Source organism: Pezoporus occidentalis, unplaced genomic scaffold, assembly GCF_034315485.1.
Source record: "Pezoporus occidentalis ecotype Australia unplaced genomic scaffold, CSIRO_AGI_Poc_V1 ctg3, whole genome shotgun sequence".
Taxonomy (NCBI): Eukaryota; Metazoa; Chordata; class Aves; order Psittaciformes; family Psittacidae; genus Pezoporus; species Pezoporus occidentalis.
Window position 1 is genome coordinate 7,077,665 of NW_026914940.1, and position 21,040 is coordinate 7,098,704.

The following is a 21,040-nucleotide window of genomic DNA, read 5'->3' on the forward strand; positions in this document are numbered from 1 at the left end:
GGTATACACAACAGGGAAAAATTAGTCATCTGCATTTTTATTTGTAAATACTCATTTATATAAAATAATAATTAAAAGCATATGTTGTTTATATTATTTAAATCATTTAGGCGTTATAGTTAGCACTCAGTGTACAACAGCTTTTTATGGTCTCTTTAACAGACAGAAGCTATGGGATATTGGGTTGATTCTTCAAAACCACTATGTCTCACGGTCCATCAGTGTAACAGCCTGGTATATGGCTATGCCAAGGCCATTCTCCACAAACAGTAGCCCATTTAACATCAGTATTTCACAGGGATTGACTTCTGGAGTATTTCATTTTTTGGAAGAGAACAAAGGAACAAAGAACATTAGCTGGGAGAAGATGCGTCTGTGTCGGGATTGAAATATAGGAGCACCAGTACTGAGTAAAGTGACCTAAAATACTTTTAGATGAGTTATAATCCATTTAATGGATGAACTTTTCACATTTGCTGAAAAAATTTATATATATACATATATAGATATATATACACTATACAGATATCATAAGAAAGATTCACAGGACTATTAAGATCAAGCTAAGGAGGACCAGGATGCTGTCATTGTGGAAACTGGATGACAGAACTAGAGAAACCCACATTTCTTTAACCAAACTCACTGTTATATTAGTATGATATATATTGTATATATGAATATGATATATATACTGTATATATACTGTAGCTCAGTTTTACTGCATATGTGGACACACATAAAATCATACCTGTTATTAAACAAGAAATTTTGGGAGAGTGCTTTAAGTTTTAAATAGAATCAATTTGACATTGATTTCCAGGAGCAGTCTCAGGAAAAATTAAACCCAGTCTTGGCCAAGGAATGACAACTGCTCCATCTATAGGTAGTGCAAAGAAAGCATCCTCTGTTGAGCTGTACCACTAAGATCTGGGCTTCTTAAAAAGTCCTTAAACCTTTTTTCCATTACCAGTTAGCTAGGAAAGGTAAAGACAATGATTGAAAACACACTTTGATTTCTCCATTTCACTTTTTTATATCTCATCAATTAACAAATATCTTGATTCTTCTGTTCTTTTGATTGTTTAGGATTGAACAGGATATAAGTGTAAGAACTATGAATGTCAGTTTTTCTTCTAGCTACGTAAAATCTGTGGAAACCTGGATACATGGCAGACAGCAGGAGCTGCTAATGCACTGGCAGAGGTCCCAAGCAGCGAACAAAACCTTATGACTTGTTATATTAAATCATTTCAACGCTGCACAAGAAATTTGGGTCCTACTGAAATCAATGGAAACTTTGTGGTTAGTTTCAGAGCAACCTTGCTTTCACTCATAGTCCCCAAGTATCATGGACATGTGTATGATAAACTGTCAACTGAGGATTATCTGATGCCAAATGATCCTAGCAATGTACTAACAACCTAACCCAAACTACCTTCAGAGCCATTAGAGGTACCCTACAATGTGCTTTTCCATACACTTCCAAAAATACTCTGTACCCCCCTTTACAAAAGAGACATGTTCCAAAGACAACATATTCTAAACTTTAATTCACATATGCTTCATATTATCTCTCTTGTGTGTTGTGCTTTACCAAAATGGTTTTATATATATTTTCACAGCTGATCATGAGTTGAATACAGCACGTTCATGTGCCTGACTTCACAATAACACACATAATGCATACTTGATTCCCTTCTTACATTGTTCTTCCGTGTTCCAACCCCTTCCCTTTTTGAAGCTTTTTCATTTTCTCCAGAATACCAAACCAGGCTCCCACTCCTATCAGCAGCTTGTGATAGGATGAGTAATAGAACAGAACAAGTCAGATATGACATCTAGGAAAGTTAGGCCTCATCAGCTGAGGGACTTCTGAGTTTCAGTGTACATCCTTTCTGGCTGGTACTACAGTGTGTTGGTATTGGGGTAGTTGCAAGAAATAAAGTCCAAGTACATTTGTTTTGTTTTTACAGGTTTTATTGATAATCCATTATTTAAATTTCCATTTCTTTTGACCTAAAATAATAGCTGTAGGGCTTATTTTGTGACTCATCGAACAATTTTCTTGGAAAACTACTTTTTTGAAAGGTCTACTTCAGTTATTCAGAAAGTTAACTAAAGGAAGCAACTTGTTCATCTGGTGTGACACAGTTGCGTGGATGTACAATTGCATGACAAACCCACTGTGACTTTCTATCATCTGCTGTAAGCCACCTCATCTGCCAGTGGCTGGCTCTCTGGGGAGGTAAGTCCTTCACTGGGAGCTTCACTAGGGCTGTTTTCTGCAGATGGTTCTCCATTACTTGCACTTCCTGAAAAGACAATATAATTAAGATGAATTTCATATCTTTGATACAGCAAGCTAGAAGGGATACGCTTTGTCAATGACACTTAAGAGCCCTTTTCTGAAGCTATAAATGTTCAAGAAGCTGTTGTTCTCAGCTTGCAGTCCATTTGCAGGATGCTTTAGGGTAATGGCATATCATTTAATAGTAATTAAGTATTATGTTTCCAGAATGCTTTAAATAACTACATTTGGAATGCACTCCACTTGTGCAATATTTGTTCTTTCCTTTTCGTATTATCTCCCAATACTCACCTACCAGGCAGGAAGTGTGGGTAACATCTTTTTTTTCTCTGTCTGGAATACATAAAGAAGCCACCTCCTATGATAGATGTCTTCTTCATTATTCTGTACCTGTTATGATTTTGGTCTCCAAACCTATTTCAGTTGCTTCAACAACACTGAACTGAGCCAAGAAAGTGTACTGATGGTGCTTATTTATGTATCCTAGACACAGTGCTCACAATGCTGTCCCTCAGACTGAAGAAATCTGTTGTCTAGTGGAGATTTCCAAAAGGAAGGTGTGAATAGAATGGGTAAAAGATGAATGTTAACCACAACATTCCCAATTTGGTCTTGATTCAAGTCAGAACTAAGAACACTGTTGCTTTCTTCGGGTTCTTATGTGGCTGCTACACATGGTGTCTCAGAGACAATTGTGAAGGTTTCAGCTTTGCTAGCCATTGAATTTTCTACAGGTGAGGTCCAGTCTGGCTAACTTGGACGCATAAAGTATAAATAAATGTCTAAATTCAGGCACATGAGGTAGGCAGACAAGATTTTGAAGACACTAAAGGTAGCTCCTTCCCAGTTGCAACACTGTTTGCAGAGGCACTTACTTTAGGAGGACTGGTTCTGTTTAGATACCAGTGAGATGAGTAAGAGATGTAGACTGGATCCAAGTCTACCTGTATGGGATGCAGTGAGAGGCCCCTTATAAAGGGACTCACTGTTAGGCAGAGCAGTCCACCACACTATGCAAGGGGAATTTTAGCATTTAGACGTACTGTCTGAACATGCATAAATATTATGGAGCTCCTGTTTTTAACTGAAATTCAAGTTGTTAACACATTCCCTGGAAAAAGCCATCCACAGCTTTTTTCCACAATGGCCACACTTCTTGTTTCTCATTTTGATGTTTCCCATGGAAACCATCATGATTCAGAATATAAAGCATGTCTTTGAAATGCAACTATGGGAACTCCATTTAGTAAACCCAAAGCTTTTCAAGCATCATCACGTTCATAATTCCCCAGGTAAACTGCCCCCTAAAATGCAAACTTTACAAACTATTTTTCAAACAGAACTTCAACAGATTTATAGATCATCTGCAATAAAACAGATTCAAACTTTCCTCCATAATTTGTAAAGTCACTACCAGTAAAGACCATGAAGAATCGTTGCATTTATGCCACAACTTTTGTTAAATTGTCTGAAATTCCAACAACATAGATTTCAATTATGTGTCAGGAACAAGCAATACATTCTGTCATTAAATAGTGCAGTCTGATCACAAAATGAAACACCTACTTCAAAAATGCTTTTACTAAATGGAAAGAAAATTATGGGTAGTAGTTAAGCTGGATCTATACACAACAGCTTCTAGATCCGGCAGTGAATAACCTAAAGACATGTAACTTCAGCTGTATAAGAGATTCTAAATATGAGAGGCTTTATTCCAGAAGCTTCTATTTATGAGTTACCCCTAATTTGACATTTAAGCCAAGACATTTCACGTAGCAGTAAACAAAAAATCAAGAAAAAAATGTGAAAAGCCAGTTGCAGTTAAATTTTGTGAGCACTGGTTTGTCCTGTTAATCTCCATTTCACTCAAATACTGTTTTGTTTTTACTTATAGATCACAGATGATATATGAGGCTGGAGAGATATTGATTTGAAGGAAGAGGAGAGAGGGACAAAACCCTAAACTTCATCACAGTTGGTTGAGATTGCATCAAAATAGACCCACTCTCTCTACAGTTTTGCACTTGGATGTGGATATGATTGTTTCTTTAGCAATGCCTCTTGCTGCCACACTTGTAAACTCCATCTTCTTTGCATGAGGCAACCAATTGCAACCCACAACTGAGATTCAGCAGTCAGAATAAACAGTGTATCATACAGTCCAAAAAACACTATTATGAAACTATATAATTATTAAAAGGCAGGAAACTGTTGTTTTCTCCACTAAGTATGTGTTAGATTGGATCTCACAGTAGCTGACTGACAAATAGTTCCCCTTCAGAATGGATCGCCAGGTACGTCATCCAAATCTCCCAAAACCCCATTTCAGTTCTCTTGACTGAACTCATTCTAGAGTCTCACCAGCCCACTCCTGAAGAATGTAATGTCTGAGAGCAATGCAAGTGATGAACTTATACCAATGGAGTGACACTGCTTTGGCATGAATTTCTGCACAATCTCCTCTTAAAAAGAAATTGAGGGTGCTCAGCCATCAGCACCATACACACCTTCTAGATGAACTGATGGAAGTTAGGAATCTTTTTTCACAAGGAGGATGGCTCAGATTGTTATCAAGAGACTGATAGCACGAGAATCTGTAAGTTACCATCCCATGCTGTGGTCTGAAGCAGAAACGGCTTTCATGTGATGGTTATTTAAATAGAAGCCATACAAGAAGCTTCACTATTGCAGGGTCAGATGAAATTAAAGATGACTATCAAAGCAAGGTGACAAGCCAATGGTGCTATGAGATGGAATTTAGCCAAAGTCAGCTGTGTAGCTTCATTACCATGGTGCTGAGGCCAAGCAAATACTGGCTTGAAGAGCAGGCAGTATTTGCTTGCAAAACAACATCCTGACATGTACTTTTTAAACCTTCTCCTTGACAATCTATATTCCATAAATCTCACACTGTGTGGCTTGTTTTTAAATAAATGACTCATCTTTGTGAACTCTTTCAGTGTGTTTTTCTCTTCCTTTCTCAATTTTAATGTTTAACATCCAAGTTCTTGGTTTTGGCCAGTGATGGAGGCAGGATATTGAGCTAGGCAAACCATTGGACTGAAAAATACATGAATGTTCTGCTTTTATGAAATTTTGGATGGTTGAAACCTTCTCCATCTCAAAACCAATCTGTTCTGGTACGTATTTTCCCACCTTTTGTTGGGGGTTTCTGTAAGCACTGGGAATAGCCTCTGTCCGTGGTGCTCAGTCAACAGTTGCTCTGACAGAGCTGTGACTTCAACTCATTGTGACACTACACAGTCATAATGATGTATGAATAATTCCCCAAAGATCTAGAAACTATAACCAGGACTCTCTAAACACCACAATCAAGCTTTTCAAATTAGGAATATCTTGACCAGCAGAAAGAGAGATCAAAATAGCCCCTCTGAGCTTGAAAGACATTGTGGGATACCAGGAAATGGATGAAGAGGCCTACAGCAATATCTTGAGTCCACTTTTGAAGAAAAATGAGTAATGATTCAGGTTTTCTCTTGACCAAGAGCATTGATACTTTGTGTTTGTACCAGAACCGTCAACTTAAATGTTCTGAGACACTGTAGTTTTGTGTCACTCAAACATCAGCCTCAGTCCATTCGAGATGGACTGTCAGGCATAGATAGTCTGAGTAGCTTGGTGTCTTAGAGAGTACATTTTGTTCTCAGAAGTGCAACTGGCCTCCAGAGCAGAAAGGGCCTGGACTGTGTTCTCTGAGAGGAGTCCTTAGGACATAAAAAAACACTTGTAAGCTTGCAGGCCTCCAACAATAATTCAAAACATCTCTGCCTGCCAAAAAGGGATGGTTTACTCTTCTTTCCCTGAGGCTATCCAAATTTATTTACAAGACACACAGACATGAAGGAGAGTTTATTTACCAGAGTAAATTGAGTGCTCAGAACAGAGCAGCAGTCTGAAATCTTAGCAGAGTTGGTTTTATTGTCCTAAGCAGTAAGAAAACAATTGGAGGAATCTCACATCTGCATTGAAATCCAGGGAGACAAATTGATCTATAAGGGGCATAACCTGCACAGCTATAAGAGAAACCAAAGAAGCTGATCCAGTGAGAAGTCGAAGCATGCAGGATCCATAATGAGATGTATCTAAAGCCTCAGTTACAACTTTACAGTTGGTAGACATTATTGTGCTCCTCCTGAGTCATATTAATCTCAATACGCTCATATTAGGTGCTTCCAACAGACAAAAGAGGCCTGTAGACCTAGTCTTCCAATTTAGTCAAAGTTATATTATGACTGTAAATAGTATCAGAAGACCATTATTCATCATATCTTTTGTCACTGTGGTAGGAAGATCTCTCTAGCTCTAAATCCAGGACAATGAAACTTTATTACACACTATCTGCTGTACTACATCCTTTCAGTCTCAGGAGAGTCTTAGCTATATACCCTGGACAATGCAAAATGTTTAATTCATGAAAAGTATTTTTACACACTGACATAACAGGACTAAAGTCAGAGGAAATCATTAAGCAGAGAATTTAGGTTTTATTTAATGACAGGAAACATTCTGCTTACCTGTGAGTGCTCTTAGTCTTCTGATATAATCAGACCAAAAGGAACAGTCTGCTTTTTTTAATCCTTTAAGAGTTGGCAAGGAAACAGTGAACTCCTTGTAGTTATTGCCATCATCATTTGGCAGATACATAGGCCAGAGAGGCAGCATCTCTGACATTCTCCTTGAGAAATTATGAGGATAGTTTGGATTTCTAGGAGAATGGGAGAAATGATCATTAGAAAACAATGAGGCGAACAGTAAAATGCAGAAGGAAATCGGCTAGGTCAAGGAAATGCATATCCAGTCCCTCTGACCAGCAGGGTTGGAATTCAGTCCAGACTGGTGAATCATTCACAGTGTCTCACCTGCAGTAACTTGTTCACTTCCTAAGGAACAGGAAGTGTTTGAACAGACACAGGCTTATTAACACCCTCAACAGCCCCTGTCTCAAAGAAACCAAAGGTCCTCTAAAAGTCACAGTTCCCACACTAGCTTTCCTGAGATATTCGTTCTTGAGCATGGCCATAGAGCCACAACACAGTAAAGCTGAGGGTTATTCACATAGTTGGTAAAGGGTGCAGTACGTCTCATATGCTTTCCCCTTTCTTCTGGAAATAAGAGAACTCTTACCCAAGAGACTTCAGAACTGGGGTTCTAGAAATAAGCTCTGGAAACACCACCAAAGCCTTTGTAGCCTCCATGTATTTCAGTTGAATTTGCAGCTGCTATGAAGCTAAAATTCCTATTACTTCTAGCTAAGTGTCATACTACAGATCTTTGATATCTGCTTGACAACTTGGCCATGACTTCCTATCAAAAAAAAGTCATGGCCAAGTCATTTTCATTTCTTGATAGGACAAGAGGAAATGGCCTCAGCTGTGTCAGAGGAGATTCCCTGGAAGTGTTCATGAGTATAGATGAGGCTTTTAGTGACATGGTTTAGTGGTAATCTTGACTGGTGTGGTAATGGTTGGACTTGATGATCTTAAAGGTCTTTTCCAAACTAGTTGATTCTATGATTCTATGATTCTAAAAATGCCCCCTCTTTAGGACTACAAATTGCTAGAGGAAATGGAGGTTACCTGAGTGAGGGCAGGATCTGGACTACATTCCCTCTACTTCTGGCCCCTTCTTTAATCACAGCGATTCTTAAATGTCACATACGTACCCAGAGTTCACAAAATTTGAGATATACTGCATAATTTGCAAGGAAAGGCTCTTTTCTTGCAGTGTAAATTGTCCTTCGTACTTTGGGTAGAATGGCAGTCCAAATGCATACTGAACATCCAACAAGAGCTCCTGACCTGAACTGAAAAGAAATATTTACATAAAGATAATCAAAAGCATTATCTATTTATTTTGGGGGAGAAAGGGAGCTAATTATATTCTGAAAATAAAGCAAAGTTTTAAACCAATGACCATTAGTTAGAGTGTGGTTAGCTGTGGCGCTTCTTGAAATCAGCACATGAAAGAAGAGCAAGCAATAGAAGAAGAATTGCCATGAAGTTAATGGAAGACAGGAGGGCACATTTTCTAAGTTAACTGGAAATATAAGAGAAAGTGATAGAGGGAGAAAGCCACTTGGCTATTCCTGAAATTCTTGTTAAATTTTGTACAGATTTTCACTAAAATGAATTTCAGAAAGTGGAAGCAAGTGGTGACATGGAATCTGGCAGCCATGATGGAAGGTTAATTATGGTTTATTTCACAGACTTGGAATAAAATCCTGGCCCCTCTTAACAGCAATTGGAGTTTCTCCATTGAGTTCATTTGGGCCAGGATTCTGCCCCAAATCTTTGGATAAGGAAAGAGGTAATAGGAGATGTTTATAAAGATTTCTCTTAGACATAGTTTTAATCTAATTTCTCTGCTGGCTGGGTGGTTTTGGTGCATACAGTCTGTTCTCCCCAAGTTTTATATGTCAGTCAAGTCAAAACCACTTGAGATAATTACCTAGATCAGATTTAAGAAAGAAAAATTGTTGTGAAGTTCCACGTAATAATTAACACATATAAAAAGGAATATTTCAACAAGTCAGACACAAGACTGGCCAAGCAAGACAACACTTGTAGGACCTAGTAGCAAAGGTTACACAACTCAACATCTTCAAGTCCTGCAGAAAAACAGTGGCCAGCTTCTACTAATAAAGTTGTAACTAAACTATGCTCAACACATAGCTTTAAACCACAGCGCAGAAGGAGACATTTCTGGTACAGTCCAATCCCATTTTCTGCATCCCACATCTAGACAAAGGTCTTATTGACTTGGTTAAAGGCAGACAACATCAGGGGACCTGGGAGAAGGAACAGATGTGAGACAGGAATAAACAAATCCCAGATCCACTCAGCAAGATTCCATCTGCAGTGGCTGCAGAGCCTGTTGTCAAAATGTGGCACAACTGAAACAATTTTATCTTTGGATAAATGAAACGCAGCACTTTTGATATGACTCTGATACTGCCTCTAATATGGAGCAAAGCTTGTAGTCCAAATGTTATGGGCAGGTGGGTTGAAAGCAAGATGACTCCTTTACATTTTATGAGTGGTGGCACCAAAGCCCCTGTTTTGAAAAACAAACACACAACCCTCTAAATGAAATACATCTTTGGTTGTATTTTCCTTGGTCTTATCATAATACCTCAGTAATACTTTGCATCTGGAAAGTGAATTATTCACAGATTATTCACCAAAAAAATGTAGAACTGAAACAAGATTAAAGCATATTTTTGTTCCCCAAATGTTTATAGAAGGATTAAGCAAGATCATAGTTTAATAATTTTGCTTTAAAAATAATTTGTTTGGCCCAGTATATTACAGCAATATTTAGTGTCAGTATTGCAGCAAAGGCTCTATATTCTTAAAGGATCTATTTCCTTTTCAATGAAGAGTCACTTCTGAATAGAATAGAGGACACTGAATTAGTTGAGATCCAATAAGGGACAAATGTAGCCATTTAGGGAAGGCATAGCAGAGATGAATTTATCTTTAAATCTAAAACAAGTGAGCTGGGACTGAGGGTTTTCCCCCACACGAGTGTGTGTTCCCATGTTTCTGGAGGTGAAAACTGTCAAGGTCACATCCAAAGTAAAATTCAGCAAACTCCTAAACACAGAACTTAAATTATCAGAATTTAAATTACCCATAATTATCCAAATTGAAACCTATACAACCACAATGGGTTTGATACAGAGACATAGAAGTGGTACAAAACTCTACAATTTCATGGGCTGCTTTCAGTATTTCCAGTTGACGGTACCACACACCCGGGCAAATATAGATAGCAAGAAGATGAGAAAGAAAACATCAGGTTAAGAGGGCAAAAAGGTACATAAATATATGCACAGACACTAAAGAAATCTGTAAAACATCTAGATGGCAGCTAGATGGAAAATATCAGGGGAACATTTCTGCATCCTCCCTCTAATTCTGATCATCGTCCATTACTGCCAAAGGGGAATGCAATATGGCCAGATATACCCAAACAAGGATTCTGGAGTTTTATAGGAGCTCTGTTTGTACTCACTAGAGCACCACATAGTTGACGCTGTTTTCACTGGAAGAAACGTGGAGTAAGGGGAAAGAGAGAACTGACAGGTAAGCACGTACAGCTTCGCTGTTGTACACTGCTTGCTCTGCAGGGAGGTTTTTATGTCTTGAGCTGCTCCAGACTGCACTCCTGACACTCCAGGGTGCCATATAGGTGATTTAACAGCATCAACTCTAAATGGAGAAATGCAGACCCCAGCAACTGGTGAGCTTCAGAGGAAAATGTGATAAAAGGGAGGACTGCAGAGACAGTGGCAAAAGAGATTTTTAAAGTGTTTTTAAGGAAGATAAGCTAATAGCAACTAACTTCCCCTACTTCCCCTTTTTCAATGAGCAGATCTGTCATTTTAATAACAGTAGTGTATGTAGTTACATGTAAGGATGAAATCTTGGCTTGATGACTTCACAGGACTCCCTTCAGATCTTCTTTTCTTTACAAGATGTCAACAATTTTAGAAGCAGATTCTCAGCTCTTCTTCTGTGACAGTCCGACAGACTGAGAAACTAAGCCATGGGAAAGCTAGGAGCCAGACTCTACCATTTTGTTCCCACTGAAATGAGCTCTCCTTGGAGAATTATTACTTCACTTCATAAGGAGGTGCTACTAGAGGTCAGTTATCCAGTTTACAGAAAAACAGGTGGTAAAATCTGAAGTTTTGTGACATTCATAAGCCAGTGATTCAACAGCAGACCCTGAAATATCACTTCCTGTGATATCATCCAGTGCCAACCCATTTAATTGGGAAGGTATTGGGTCTGAGAAAATTTTCCTTAAGCCTAAGATGGAGTTTCCATTTAAATGTTTCCAAGTAAGAAAGAAAAGGATTTCTTAGCCATCAGATACTCCACTGCACTCTCCATTGAACTGTGGCCACTTTCACATACAAAGAACAGCTTCAGTAGGGAAGAGTAAAAGATGAGAATGTCAGAACTTAGAACAAAAACCACCCAGGTTATGGCTGATTTGGTTCAAATTCTTGTTCCAAGTCAAACAGAGCATAGATGTAACCCCAGATTTCTGACTCTTGAAGTTACTATCTTAACCACAAAGTTTTGGAACAGTGAAAAAATAAAAGCAACACCCCTTAAACCGACCCTCAAAAATTTTGCTTGCAGAATGGAATTGTCATTAATGGTATCCATAATCGTGGCAGCCAGAGCAGAAGAACATGATCTGGCAGACCACCATGCTGTTATATGTTACATCCGAATGAACAACTTAGAGCTGGGGCTGCAGAGACCTCACATTGTGATCCATTGTAAATTAGGACATAGATCTCATTTTGAACTTTGTCCTTGTTCTAGATCTGGCTAATTATTTCATACTGGAAACTCATTTTGATGATTAATAACTGACTATAGCCTAAGACTTCTCTCTTTTTTCCCCTTTTGTTGAGAAATAGTCCTTACTCTCCCAATGTAACAATTTCAATAAATCTCAGTCTTTTGAGTCACAGCTTCTATTCTTAGCTGGCTTAATGTAGTTTCTGATTCTTTTTTAAAACTCCACACACAGATAGAAGCCAATAAAAATTAACTCAAAATTCAATCCGATACAGTACCAAAATACCAAACTTCCCACTGCTATCCAATCATTTAAACTTTAAAATAACAAGATAAACAAAATTCTAGCTAGAGTTCAGTCAGAATTACCAGTAGATTACTCAGGATTAAAAAGAAAGCTGAAGAAGAATCAATTTGTCATTAATGAACATAACAATGGGATGCTTGTTTATCATTCTTTTTAGCTGTGTGGGCCAATAATGATAGATATTTTATCCCTTGTAAAGCACAGATAACTATTTACAGAATACTTTTCTAATATGCGTTTTCTACAACAAGAAACTAATGTGTGGCCATGAGTTTCCTTTTCTTCTTGTGCTTTAAAACATTTTACTGGTAACTAGGCAAAAGAGCCACACAAATGGAAATTTAAAGTTGCGGAAGAACTTGACACCACATTTTGAATAGTACATGAGAGGAATTTAATTGGTATTTTCACTTCAAAATCATTCTATCTTCATTGATACAAACAATTTTAGCCAATTCTCTTAACACTCCTTTCTGTATAATTTTTTATATTCAATCTACTGTCCATTTTATGACACAAGAGCTCCCGTTTTTACAAGGATACTGGTTTGGCATTCTCATTTTTTGGTTGTTTTTTTTTTAATGAATGAGAACACTGGGACAGATATAGTCTAGGACCTATATTTTTCAAGCCCAAGTCTGAAAAACGTTGTGTTGTCTCTGTTCAACCTGTCACTTGGCTTTAGTGAGAATAGCTCATTTATATGTTGATTGGATTCAACAGCACAGGTGAAACCCAGACTCACAGAGTTGATGATAAATCTCCTGTTGATTTGAGTCGAGATAGGATTTCATAAGAACCATGTCCCTGGAGAAGAGAATATGATTCATCTATAAAATGCCACTGCCTGCGTCATCCTTCTGTGTTTATTTTCAATCAATTGATTTGGAATGAATTTTTGCAAGTATTGGAAATGCCGAATGTGGTATTTCCACACATCTACATTCTCTTCATATTAATTTACACATCTACGTTCTCTTCATATTAATACCAGTAGATTTACAGACTAGCATCAAGTATCCTAAGCTCTTAACAGGCCCCATGTCATCAATGATGTGGGAGAGGAGCAGTCCCTCAACACTGAACTTTGCCTGGACTGAAATGTCCATTTCAATTATAAGGAAAAATGATTATATACATACATATATATAGAACCCCACACATCTTATGAAAGGAAATAGTACATGATTTCAGAGAGGAAAAAAGTAATCAAAGGATGGATATTTATAGAAATTTAATGAGCCAGTGTAAGGCCTGGCGTGACCTCTGCAGTTCTTGGGATGCGTTTGGCTCACTGTGTCTCCTCACATTACAAAGCCCTGCCAAATAAATGGGGGAAAGCATGTGAAAAACAGATGAACATTTTTCTTTCTTCTTTTCAGGAAAATCAGGACATATGGAAAAAGCTTAACTCCTAACAGGATTAAACTGCCAAATTTATCCACCTTTGGAGAAAAAAGTCTTATAGATGATCCATGTGACTTGCAAAAGTATCCTGGAGTTTGCTGTGTCTTTTCCGCTTGAATTACTACCAGTACACACAGTGTTCTACTTTGTGTTATAGCTGTGCCAACTGAAGAAAACAAAACTGAAGTAGCAGATAATAAATTCAAGAACCTGAAAGCTCACACTAATTGAAAAAAAGAAGAAAGAAAATCATAGATGATCATACAGGAAGAAAGTACTTTTATAGACTTGTCAGAACTCCTAAATAACACAGACTACAGAACTCTGTCAGGGAATTACTGGATTAAAACCTTAGTAATAGGCATGTTGACACTTGAATGCGTCTTTGGGGACAGAAACTCATGCATTTGTTCATTATGCCTACTCCTGAGCTGAACAAACTGATGAATTTCCTTTGAAAGATGATGCACCCACCCAAAGACACCAGAGCACCAAGGAAGGTCTCTTTAGAGATATGGACTTTCCACTTAGCTTCTAGATTTTGTGGGAACAGCCGTTCCCAGTGTAGCACGTGTGGTTCCTGAACTTTGGTTCAATTAAAGTTGAGGTCTGCTTTTTTCGCTCTTGCTACTTTGCCTTTGCATATTTATGGCTAATTTCCAAGATCTGAAAAATCTACTAAATGATAAGTAAACCATTCTATGGGAAGATAAAACAAATTGTCCAGACCTCAAGCCTTTAGCAACACAGAAACCATCTAAAGACTTGGGAATGGCGTGAGGTTGAATCAGTGGGAGAGTGTTTTCGTAGCTGCAGCTGACATAACACAATGGATAAGACCACACAGGGGTGACACAATTCCAACAAGAAGAACAAAACAGCAGCTTTTAGGAGGTGACTGGGAGTACAGCCTTATAGAGAAAAACTACAAGCTATTGTTGCAGCAAGTGTATATTGCTGCCTAAAGTGATTCTGGTACCTGCCTGGCTACGGAGGCAAGGTGCATCTTGTCATTGTTGTTACCACTTCACCTGTGTCCTCTGTGTTTAGGTGAGTTTCTTTGAAGCCCAGAGCCATAACTTTCTGCCTATCTCCACAGCACCAGCTGACATTGTGGCCCCCCAGCCTGTGGGGTGTTTGTACTCATGGACTAACAGCTACAGTCAGGAGGAGATCCTCAACTGGACAATAAGTGGTGAACAGATTAAAGGAGAAGGATATGAGTATTACAAAAGCAAAACAGTAGAAAATCTCCTTTAATTGAAGGGATATTAACAACAGCCAGAATTAGCACAGCATATATAACAACTAGAAAATTGAAATACTTCAGATAGTTGAATGGGCTTATACAAAAACTTTTCTTTTTCTTAGTCACAACTTCTTTCCTTCAGTTACAGGAACCATGGAAAGTGTCACCGAAATCCAGCCAACTCTGAGCACTGGCACGGAGAAGTCTTTTGGCAACTCACACCAATGTGCACACGAGTGCACAGTCAGAAGGTAAAGACAGACCCAACTAAAATGGCTCAAAACAGAAAGCAAGCAGCTCATTAATCTCAGATGAATCTGTCCAGTGCACAACAGTTAAAATCTTTTGTGACAATTGCAATGTTAATGACTATAAGATAGAGCTTCATGAAGTCTCAGTTTAGACTCCTCAGTGACAACCATGATGCTTTGCCATCCAGCTGCAGCTGATGATCTCGCCTGCTTAGTGAGCAGAGCACTGATTTTTACCCACCATCTTTAAGACAGCACATTTGGCACCACAGTGTGACTTGGAAACTCTACTGGCATGGCAAGCAGTGCTGCTTCATATAATATGTCAAAATCACCCAGAAACCTTGGAGGGTGAACGAGGCAAATCTTTGTATGGTTAATAATATTATCCTTGTCAAAACATACTTCTGCTATCATATATTTCTTTACTGTAACTCCAGTCCTCCTCACTAATCCTAGGCAATGCTGAGCAGTCACATTCCTCCCGCATTGTTTTGAATAAATGTTTACTCCGAGGCCTAAGTGTTCTCAAGGAGAGAGTGAGAAAAAGGCATCTGGGTTATGTATATATTTTTACTACAGATCATTAATGCAGGAGTTGGCTACACATCCCACTCCTTATTTAAATGGGAACTGAAGACTAAAGCAGACACAGTTTCATGCCAAGCTCGGGAGAATGCTACCACGTGGAAGGAGGTATTAGTTTGCTCTCTGCAAGATCCATTCATCTATATGAAAACTGTCAGTCCATGGGTTTATGTGATTTTCCATGTAGGTCACAGACATCAATTTAGGGTGGGCTTTTTAATCCTACCCCTGTATCTATGCATGCTGGAATGTGTGTATGTGTATACATCTTAGAAACATCCAGCTGTGAGAAAACTTTTGCTAATTGACTTGTAGTGGTAAAAATTCCTCCCTGTTTAATAACTTTTAGTCTACTTTGTACCATTGCAGTTGGGTCTGTCTTCGCTGGCTGACTTCCTCCTCCTCTCTTGTTTATCTTGCTGTGAGTTATTAGGGCACTGCTCTATGTGAAACAAGAGGAAATACCACTGCTTTTTCATCTCTGCATTTTAACTGTTGTGTTACACATTCTGGGGGACACGCATAGAGTGGAGAGATGTGGCAGGGTAGAAATGGGTGAATGTGTTGCTTATCTTAGTGAATGGCCATTTTCCCAGCCAGAATATTTTATCTAAGAGTAAATAGTCTTCCATTGCTGTAGTTATCTGAACACAATATTATTTTAATGTACTCTTTCCAATACCCCTGTGAGGTAGCTATTAGTAGTTATTATGGATAATTATATTATCACCATCATCTTTCTGATATCTGTAACAAACACAAAGAGGGAAATGTCCATGTCCTGTGTAAACTGACATCTTAGGAAGAATTTAGACATCAAAGACCAAAAAAAAATAATCATTATTTTATCTCTTATGTTACTTAATGGACATAATATGAGAGAATTTTCCATTTTCATAAGCCAAGGTCTCTATCTCAGCAAACCAAGATGTGATTCAATATCAAATAGACTGAGAAATAATTTTTCTGTCAATTACCTATGAGTAATCAGGAACATCAAATGAGGTGGTCCTCCAGCTACAACACACTGGAGGGTGTCTGATCCAGTATGGTCTACTTACAAAGCATCCTGTACATGATTACTATGTGCAAAGCATGCTGTTGTCTATTGCATTCATTAACACAAAGAAATGGTGGTAACAGAGTTCTTCCATTCAGGAATTTAATAGCTAAAGTGTTTGCAGGGTCCCAGATTAAATTCTCACTTCTGCTGAGCCAGTTCAAACCTACACCTTCCTACCTTCTAGCCTAAGCTGTACTTGGTACCAGCATCTGCCTCTGCTCCTCCTCCTAAGAAGAGTCACAGATTTCAAAGAACTTGAGAACTGTCAGGGCTTATTACTCCAGTGGTTAGGGAAGTACCTTGGGAATATGTGACATGGTTGCCAAATCTCTCCCTAGTATAGGTTTATATATTCTACTTGAAGGCTGTTTCATGTGCACTGTTGGTTTTAGTCTGGTAGTGCAAATGGTCAGTAACTTTCCCAGGCACTGTGCTTTGCTGGTTTCAGAAACTGATGGTTTCTCAGTTTTTAGCATTTCTCCCATGTGAAGCTCCTACCGTCAACATCACCACATCATTGTCATGCAGTGAGGCTGCTGGACAGCCTGCAATGCATGTATACTATATGCATTGGGAATGCTGTAGGGATGGGAAGCGAGAGAGGTCACATGGAAAAACCATGATGAAGAATAAGGAAAGATTCATTTAGGAATGAATGACAACAAAGCTTAAACAAAAAGCTTGCAGTATATTCAGCAGATGGCCTAGTGTGGGGTCTCTTGGGAAAACCAGGGTATCACTTCACAAATAGTCATGTCCTAGTGTCAAATGAGATCCTTCTGGACAGGGACAAGCTGAATTCTGCAATTCCTGCTTAAGCGCTTGCCTTTGCAAACTAAACAACATTTATTTTAATTGTAGTTAAGCATAAAGACAAAAGGAGTAAGAATGTAAACGCAGCATACCAATTCAGGCTCATTTCTCCTTGCAAGTGGCCTAAGGCATTCGAGCCCCTGCCTCACATTCCCACAAGTTTCAGACAGCATACTGGCTTCATTTATTCTTTTAAAGAGGGTTATGAAAAGGCAGACTAATAAGTTTTGCACTAAAATTTAAAGTAATTAGCTTGGAAGAGCATTGACAACATAAATACTATTAGTGTGTAGCTTAGTGCTATGTAAATTACAACTGCACTGGAAAGCGTGAGGAGAGCTAACTAAGCCCAAGGAGATCTTAAATAAGGCTAGATAGCAAAGGAAACTCTCATCAATTTAAAATCATTGTGTCAAAGCCAGTGAGTCTAAGTTGTGTAAGTACTATTTCATCTACTATTAAGTAAGGTCTTATCACAGATGACTGGCTGTCTATCATTCTCCAAACCAAGAGAAAACTTGCTAGCTAATTTGAGAAGGCTTCTTTTTGTGTGGCTGGATTTTTGGCATACCATAATTCAGCCCTGTTTGGAGCCTTGTAAAAGTCACTTATCTGAGCCTACCAGTAGCCAAAGGGAGCACTGCGAGCATTCCCGCTGGAGCCGCCAGCAAAATAACGGCTCCCCAAGGATTAACTTCTCAGCTAAAAAGAAAGCGAGCCTGTGTTACCACAGCATAATGGCCTTCATCTGTAACCTAGATCTTGGCTGGTTTCTTTCAAATGCTTTTTCACTATGCTATCAGGAAAGGGAACAACCTGCGCAGTTCGCAGTATCAAATGGTGCCGGTAGGAACCCGCTGTCTCCCCTCTGAGCCCTTTTGGAGAAAGCCTGAGAAAAAGGAAAGGGTTTCAAGAGTCTTTCTTGGAGAAAGGTAGTACAGGGAGCAGTGAACAAGCACTGCTCCCTCATAAAGGAACAGTTAGAAGAGACCATCCCTGTGTGCCGTGTTGCCCTAAGGTGTGTATCCAGGGAACAGGAGGGCTATCGCCACTGCAGTTTCTGGTCACCCAGCCCTTGAGAGCAAGGGTCCGTGGGGTACGGTGGTGTGTCCCACAGCAGCCCAAAGTGCTCAGCACTTCCTGCAAACTTCAGTGTCTCATCATGACTTTTGGGAGGCGCTGGGTGTAAAATAAAACCAGGAAAGGTCACCTTAACAGTCTCTGACTACCAGCTTGTTCTGCGCCAAAGGGAACAAGACATCTGCATCTCCTGCAGGCACTTAGACCTTTCTGTCTTGAATTTGATACAGCTTCTCCTGCTGAAAGTTTTCCAAGTAGATTTCTACCATGAAGGATGAGAGAGAGCCTGAGTCTGCAAACCCTTGTGCTCAAAAATATCTGTCCTCCCATAAAACGGTCTGTTGTCTGATCACAAGTCATGGTGCTGGAGCAGGAAGGAATAAAGAGCCCCAGAGCCCCCAGAGCCCCTCCACACTGAAGGCCACCTCTTTATGTGAGGTACCAACACCTATAGATTTACTCCACAAGATGCCCAAACAGACAGCCCTGTTTTTGCAAACCCTAAATCCAAGGAACACAGTAAAATACACCTCCTTACCTGCTCTGTGAGGAGCTTTCAGGTACATGGTACATGAAGACATTTCCTCTGGAGGCAGTAGCCCAGTGACTGGCCATGTTTATGATGGGACACGTGATAAACTGGTCACTGATAAAAAAGGAGGAACAGGGAACAGACACAGTCACATAATAGAATAAAGGAAAGACACCCCTCCTCAACCAAAAGACCTCTCTCTATATTGACTGCCTACTTTAAATCTTCCCAAACAGCTCATATCTCTACCTTCAAGCCCACTGCAGGAAAACACATTCAACCTCCACAAACACTGAAAAGCTTAGAATTCATTAGAATTGCTGCATTATGGAGTGCTGAACAATGATAATTATACTAAATAAACCAGATCTGACAAATAAGGAGTATCCTGGCCAAAAGAAATATTCCCATTTTAGTCTAGTCTATGGGAGCCCATGCTTGTAATAGTATAAAGTTCCTTCTTCTGGAAGCACTGGGTTGCAATGGCATCTACTAAGAAGACATATATTTCCTGGGTTAAGGATCAATAATATCATTACTGCATTTGGATCCATGTGATTTTTTTGGGGTAGAGTTTCCAGAGCTGGAAGTGGTAAGGGAACACTTTTGGAGATACCTGGAAGGGCCTCTGGCAGGGCTCATCAATATGGAAAATCTGGTATAGTGTGTCTGGGTGAGCAAGGTTAAACAAGAAGAGTGCAATGAGATAGTGAAATAAGTTTATCACCAGCTATTGCAATGCAAAGTTACTAGCGATGCAAATGTATCTAAACCTTCCTAGCTCCAACTGCCCCAGAAAGTGGGGCTGGAAGGTGGGTGAGCAGTAGATAAAAGGAGCACAAGCAGTTCAAGAGGGGCAGGCAGAAAACAGGACACCTTATTGCAACATATCTCATTATGATTCACCAAAGCAGTATTATATGTACACATATCACCACTTCTAATTCTACATGTGCCCGAAGACTCAGCACACTCTTTGGGTGTTTATACATCCATAACTACATGAGCACACACAAGTGTATCTGCTGCGGAAGTGGGAGGTTTCAACCCTCAGTGTAATGAATCTGAAGCAGTAGCTGCTCCTTCAGACTTGTAAAAAAAGAATGACTGATGCAAGAAAGAACAGTGTCAAAGAAGCATAAAAACACGTTGCTATATTTAACTGGTACGAATATGAAAGGCACTGTTTGGGTAATTATCTTGGTTCAGCAAAGTTTATTTTAAGCCCATCTGTGAGACCACAAGCTATGAGCTGACTGACCACAATGTTCTTTGACGGTTATGGTTGACAACACCCTTATGAAACAAAAATTACTGCTCTTCACATGCCTACCAGTATGGGGTTTATAGGAGCAGATGGTCTTTGAAAACTAGGGAGCCTTTGGAGAGCATTAGCTCTTGAGAAATGTTTTGAGATACATTTCACCACTTAGAACTGATTCTCAGTTGGTGCTATGGAGGGGGGAGAAGTCAGCTCTTCTGGGGAAGTAAAGAAACAGAACTGAAATGGCTGTTTCTTACAGGCATGGCATACCAGAGGCTTTTGTTGGGGTATTTTGTTTGTTTTTTTTCCTTTCATTTTAAATAAAAGGAAAGAAAAAGAAAATTAAACTTGGGTTATGCCTGGGAAAAATACCAGACAATTGCAGCTAAAACAGTTTTAAAGTGGAAATATTTTAAAACCACAAGATATGCCAATGTGCGTAGTTTATAACAACCACTTCTGTTGCTTTCTCACACTCTGTAACCCTGTTAAAGCTTTAGCAGTCAGTTATAACTTCCTGACACAGAACTTTCCTCAGGTTACACATTTATTCTGGTAGTAATTTTTTATTCAAATAAATACAAAACCACAACAAAAAAGAGGAAAAGCACACAAAAAGCTCTCTTCTGCCCTCCATGTATGTTGTAGGTTACTGTCATTCTGCAACTTCTGTTTCCCCTCCCATTCTGCTGTAGCTGGAGTGATTTCCAAAGTGTTTATAGCAAAGGATTATCATCAGATGTCCTGGTTTCACTACTCACCCTCCTGCTTGCTCGTGGTGACTCTTTAAGACATTCATGTCTTTCCTTAGTCAAGTCATTTGCCTCAGACCAT

General features: G+C 39.2%; 2 protein-coding genes across 3 annotated transcripts in view; one reads left to right on the forward strand and one right to left on the reverse strand.

Annotated features, from left to right (window-relative positions):
• The window catches only part of LOC134167867 (dynein axonemal assembly factor 11-like), a 303,297-nt gene that overhangs the window by 28,612 nt on the left and 253,645 nt on the right, over positions 1 to 21,040 (forward strand). The gene's annotated exons all lie outside the window — the stretch shown is intronic.
• Positions 1,972 to 21,040, reverse strand: part of LOC134167866 (PHD finger protein 20-like protein 1) — a 212,088-nt gene continuing 193,019 nt past the window's right edge. The window contains exons 45-48 of one of the 2 annotated variants that reach the window (XM_062626992.1): positions 18,949 to 19,056; positions 7,992 to 8,132; positions 6,844 to 7,034; positions 1,972 to 2,312 (exon numbers count right to left, since the gene is read on the reverse strand). In XM_062626992.1, the coding sequence (XP_062482976.1) occupies positions 2,197 to 2,312; positions 6,844 to 7,034; positions 7,992 to 8,132; positions 18,949 to 19,056 (556 nt within the window). In that variant the 3' untranslated portion in view covers positions 1,972 to 2,196. The remainder of the gene's footprint in view (positions 2,313 to 6,843; positions 7,035 to 7,991; positions 8,133 to 18,948; positions 19,057 to 21,040) is intronic. The other variant, XM_062626991.1, reaches the window with a different exon arrangement.